Source organism: Perna viridis, chromosome 8, assembly GCF_037379345.1.
Source record: "Perna viridis isolate PV_CMFRI_1.1 ecotype Kerala chromosome 8, ASM3737934v1, whole genome shotgun sequence".
NCBI lineage: Eukaryota > Metazoa > Mollusca > Bivalvia > Mytilida > Mytilidae > Perna > Perna viridis.
The window spans coordinates 23,840,012-23,846,011 of NC_142452.1; the positions used below are offsets into that span (position 1 = coordinate 23,840,012).

At 32.5% G+C, this 6,000-nt stretch overlaps 2 protein-coding genes across 2 annotated transcripts in view; both read left to right on the forward strand.

Annotated features, from left to right (window-relative positions):
- LOC148609878 (protein henna-like) overlaps positions 1-964 on the forward strand; it is a 68,348-nt gene extending 67,384 nt beyond the window's left edge. Inside the window, exon 14 of the transcript XR_015914599.1 lies at positions 702-964. The gene's annotated coding sequence lies outside the window, so the exon portion shown is untranslated. The remainder of the gene's footprint in view (positions 1-701) is intronic.
- Positions 965-4,059: 3,095 nt separating this feature from the next.
- On the forward strand, positions 4,060-6,000 carry LOC148609880 (sulfate transporter-like). Its single transcript, XM_088543157.1, has one exon. The coding sequence runs from the start codon at positions 4,060-4,062 to the stop codon at positions 5,998-6,000; it is 1,941 nt and encodes a 646-aa protein (XP_088399283.1).

Consider the following 6,000-nt stretch of genomic DNA (forward strand, 5'->3'; position numbering starts at 1 on the left):
TATCCGTTACTGTAGGAAAAACAATCTATTTCGAAACTTTATCTATTTTATTACTACGGATACAATATCACGAATGTACTAAATGAAGCTGCACTTTTGAGTGTAAAATAACGGCAATGGTCTTGATTTATCTAACGTGAGATTATGAATGAAGGCATGTGCATTAATGATATTTTTCTATATATTGATTTAAACGACTACGGCACCATTAATTATTACCATTTTAGTGGTAATTAAAGCAGTATCTATCACCATGTTTTGTTTCATTTTTTTTGTCTATATTTTTTGCATAAAAGTAGCAAATATTTACATATTTGACAATAGCTGTTGTAGATTCGTCTTTCAGTGTTAATCCTATTTTCAATAATTTCACAATTTCGAAATAATTCTACGTTTGGCTTCAATTAAAAAAAAACAGTCAAAGTTTCTTTTTCACTCAAAGTCATCGCCCTATAGAAGAATACCCGAATGCAAGTAACTATTCACAAAGCTACAGAGAAAACTAATAATGCTTAATAAATTACAATCTACATGAGTTTTCAATCCTTCTATGATGATAAATCTTTGAAACTGTTTAGAAGTTATCGTATGAAGTAATGAATGGTAGGCTGACCGACGTTAATATAGTTACAGTATTAAGATTAGCATGCTTTTCATGAAACTTGTACATACTTTATATAAAATTTTATTATTTTTTTAAGATCAGAAAAGACAAACACAATTGATGTTCAAATACAGTCAACTCAAGTATACTTTGATGGAGCGTGGCAGAAAAGAGGAAGTGGTTGATCTTATAACAGTTTGACATGTATACAGTATTCACTTTAAATATCTTATAATCGTACATTTGTTTGTAATATGGGACAAGATTACGAACAATAAATAAAAACTAATTATAAATAAATATAGTCTACTTATACTTGAAACATATCAAGACTTAATCAGTTATAACTTATAATTATGCCTCTGCTTATTTGGGTTAATGATTATTGTACACAATAATTAAAGATTTCAATAGTTTTGTTTTGTTTGGTATATTTATACATCTTACCATGACAAGTATTACTCAAAACAATATACAATTAAATATTTAGTTATATACAATAAATGTTTTGGAACTAGAGTAGAGTGTAGTTTTCTTATAAAAAGTTGAGTGATAAAAATATAATCACTCAAAAGTTGATAATAAAACCGCGAATGAATGTAAATTGTAGATACAATATAGATAGAAAGTTATTTTCACATACATGTAACGGATGTCATTATAACAGGCTCGGATCCAGAAATTTTGAAAGGGAAAAGGGGTCCAAAAAAGGAGTCCCAGGCTATTATTTTCACATCAACACAATTTCCGACAAAGTGGGTTCCAATTCCGGAACACGCGGTCCTAGACCTGTTACTGTTGGTATACAGTATGGCATATATATCCTTGTTGACTAATTTATTTAAACAGGTTGGAATACATCGCAGATCATAAGCCTTTGTCACATCATACCTCTTAACATTCTATATTTTTGGGCATGACACCGAACTATAAAATGTCGATCGTTCAACGTTGTAGTATGTATATTTGCTCTGAAGTAACAAGCATTATGAAAAGTCGGGTTTTATCAAAGTATACGTACAGTTTATAAATGAGGCTTTAAGATAATATAGTAACTGCTTCGAGCTGCTACTCTAAGAATATGATTAGCGATGATATTTATTAAGGAACTGGGTGGGAACCATTAAAATTTAGAAGAGAACAGAAAATACTTCATCTTTTCTATATAATGTATAAAAAACTTGCTACTCCGCACAACTTCCAACGTTAAAATCCGTCAACTTCAGAGACGAGAGAAGTGACGTCTCCAATAAGACGCTGCGACGTCGCAATTTCTTTCGTTTATTAAACCCAATTTCTCATGTTTATTTGTCTATAGTGAATAAACGAATCTGGTAACCCCCCAATTATTTTGATAAAAATGTTTCGTATATACGAAAGAATATAATGGTTGTTTTTTAAGAAATTTTATGGACGAGATTTCGTGCTCTTTGAAATGCATTTGTGTAACAATACAGAACGTGACATATGATTACTACATTCCAAGTGATTTATAAATATTTTGGTGTACAAATTCCTGGAAATGAAAGTAGTATTACTCCGTTAAAACCCTGGCGTACCTATACTGAAAATTTAAAGTGTTGTGACAATACGCATGGTCTAACTACTGAACAAAATTAAAAGAAATCTATAGAAAGACGTCTTACTGAACTTTAATCGTAAGAGGGACTGTTGTGAATTTTGCTTCCAAATGACGTTACAAGGTTTTCCGTATTTTGGGAATCTATGACGTTTTTGAGGGTTAACGTTAGTAACGGATTTTGAAAGTTAGGCCTAGAAGATTGAGGATTATATTGAGCTGTACTGAAGTTGTTTATTGAATATAGAGCTACAGTGATTTATAGCATCGGTCTGTGCTTGTAATTATCCGACTTTGTATGTACCAAAGACCCTAGCTCGAAAACATTCACCATACTTTGCCGTCAGCCTAGTCTACTTTGATATATATGTTGCGCCACTCAAGAACTTTACCAAACAACTACATTATTCAAGTATTGCGACATTTTTTTACAATCGCGCTTAACTATTATCTGTTGATTAAATCATAGTTTTCTAAAGAATTCATTTTATATACATGTTTATGTAGAAAGCATGTCGCTCGGACATTCCTCTATCCATAACAGGGACATTAAATGTTCGCTGACTTTTTTTTCGCATCCATAGAAAGAGTCTACTGGAGATAATTGTGAAACATCTAGAATTAAATATTGCGGGCTTAGACGCTGCAAACAGTTATCTAAGAAAATGCAAACAACTTGCTATGTCAGAAAGAATGTGATGAGTTAACTTAATTATCATATTTCAAGAGGCCTGTCTGTACCGGTCAGTAAGACAGGAAATAAACGTCTGACACTGTGTAGACGTTGATTTTGAATTAGCCATCATATTTAACTGTGAAACATTACTTGTGTCAGACCTATAATATTTATAGGTGGGATTTTGTTGTCCAAGTTATTGAATCTGGTACAAAAATATACTTCTTTTATTTACATGAAATTTTCACAAAAAGAAACGTTACATTTTCAAAAATGTTTTGATACATAGAGAATTTATTTTTAGAAAATTGATTCAAGAAATAATCATAATTAAACGGGCAAAGCCCAACTAAAGAAGCGCTTACTGTCACACATAATTAACAGATTAATCTTATCGTAACTTCACCTACTTTGAATAAATGTTTCTGTCGAAGGTAAATATAAAATAGACTGGTTTACATGTTTAAAATGGTATTCATGTTTTATGAGAAAAACAAGCCTTCTTAATAAAATGTGTTCCACATGAGATATTTTGCCTTAGTTAACTTTCTTCTGTAGTGTAATGCTGTACATGACCTTCAATAGGTTAAAAATATAGGACCATTCTTAAGATTTACACAATATAAGCATTTAAAGAGGTAAGACAGTTGTTAGCATTATTGTTTCCGTAATATACATTAAGGTAAATACACTATGACAATATAAAAAGCTTAATTACACATATAACGATACATACAACCAACATATAAGTACGCTTGACTCTGTTTATATTAGTACATCAAAAATGAATTCGTCTGACAGAAATGATGTGTTCTGTCCCGACAGAATACGACTATACAATTGGTATGATTATGATTCTCATTTAAAAAAAAGGAATTATATGTTGGTAACACAAGAATTTACAAAAGTTCATTTCTACATTCATTGCAGACCTGGTCGAGTTTATTTAAGATTGACCATTCTAAATCCTAATCATACCACTTATTTTAAATGTATTCATCAGATTCAAGTTCATTGTATATTTCAGAATATTTGAAAAAGAAACAAAAATACTGAACGAACAGAATACTCTGTTTATAGATGCAGTCGAGCGTTCAGCGGTTCAAATGTAGATCAGAAACAGATACATTTAAAAACAACAAAATCAAAAAATTGAAAGACAAATGCAGCATATTATCTTTTCGACATTTTGTGTTGTCGATGCTGCCTATAGTTAACACAGTGAAAAACTACAGAGTTAATGACTATCTCAGGAGTGATGTGATAAGTGGAGTATCTGTAGCATGCTTACATTTTCCACATGCGCTTGCATTAGGAATTTTGGCATCAGTGTCACCAGCCAATGGTCTTTATACTGTGTTTTTTCCAGGCCTAGCCTACATCATATTCGGAACATCCCAGCATGTTTCGATGGGTACAAACGCAGTCCTTTGTATATTTACTGCAGAACTGGTCAACATCAAGAGTAGCGGCTTTGTGTCCGAATACAGCACTGGTTTGAATCATTCCTCAAATATAAGTAGTTTAACTCTTCAAATCATTGGCAGCAAAATAAAAAATGATGTGATGGCATATAAAATTTCCGTAGCAGCTGGGTCGTCTTTCATAGTCGGTATTACTTTAATATTCATGGGGTTCTTTAGACTTGGTTTTATTACATCATATTTGTCATCTTCTTTTATTTCGGGGTTTACTACAGCAGGTGGAATACACATAATTGCAGTTCAGATTCCAAGTATGCTTGGAATACACAGTGAAACAGTAAATCGACCAGGAAAGTTGATATATAAAATCATCGATATCTTCAAGAAATGTCCAGAAACTCACTTTCCGACACTTTTGCTTTCTTTAGTGTGTTTGGTAATTCTAATTTTTATAAAAGACTTCATCAACGAAAGATTCAAAGATAAGTTAAGGATACCAATACCAATTGATGTAGTATTAGTGGTTGGTGTAACTATAGTGTCTTATTATGCAAAATTTGAAAAAGACCTCAATATCGACATAGTTGGTGAGATTCCTAACGGACTACCAACTCCGACGTTTCCTACAATTTCAGTAGATATGGTGGGAAATAGTGCGTTAGTTGCCATAATGTGCTTCATACTTACTGTATCTTTGACAAGACTTTGTGAAATAAAGCACGGCTATACAGTAGATGGCAACAATGAATTAATTGCTTATGGTGCTGCAAATCTTTTTGGCTCATTTTTCTCTTGTTTTCCATCAGCCGTTGCACCCCCACGTACTCTAATTTTGAGTACAATGGGATCAAAAACAACATTAAATGGGCTTGTGGCTTCTTTAGTAGTTTTTTGTATTATAATGTTTCTCGGGAAATACTTGACATGGGTCCCTAATGCTCTACTGGCAGTCATGATAATTGCAGTCGTAAAGAATCTTCTTGTTCAATTAAAGGAATTACCAAGGCTTTGGAAAATAAATCGGTATGACTTTGTCATCTTCATAGGTACACTGCTTGCTGGAATATTAATTGACTTTCCATACGGTATGTATGTTGGTGTTTTTTTAAGTTTTCTAGTGGTCATTATTCAAAGTCAAAACTCGGTCTCTTTTGCCAACACAGTTGGAAAATATTGCATCGAAACCAGTTCTATAGCAAATGATATTGCTTATGATGAAATACCAAATGAATCGGAGATAATTATATTCAGAATGGAAAGCTCATTGTACTTTGCAACAGCAGACAATTTCAAAAAGAAACTTTACAAACAAACGATGAATCCTAGAAGTAAAGAGATAAAATTAGAACAGGACTGGGATATAAATGTCACAAATGACAAGGGAAAGATGTCCAATCAGGATGATGAAATAACATCTTGTGACAACACTGAAATGTCAACATTAGACAAAAATATCAACGTCGGTATCAAATATGTAGTCATAGATTGCTCCTCCATCAACTACATTGATATGGACGGTGCAAGAGCTTTGTCTGATATTAATGTCGAATTTTGTCAAATTGGTGTAACTGTGATTCTAGCTAGTTGCACGAAGTTTATGGCGAATTTCATTAATGATTCTGATTTATCCAAGCAGTTTGGGGATACTAAGGTGTTTGATAATTTGCCGAATGCTTATGATGCTCTCTCTAAAAGAAATTCCCCTTCAATTTACTGA

Coding starts and splice junctions, on each gene's coding strand:
- LOC148609880 (XM_088543157.1), top strand. CDS start 4,060: ATGCTGCCTATAGTTAACACAGTGAAAAACTACAGAGTTAATGACTAT.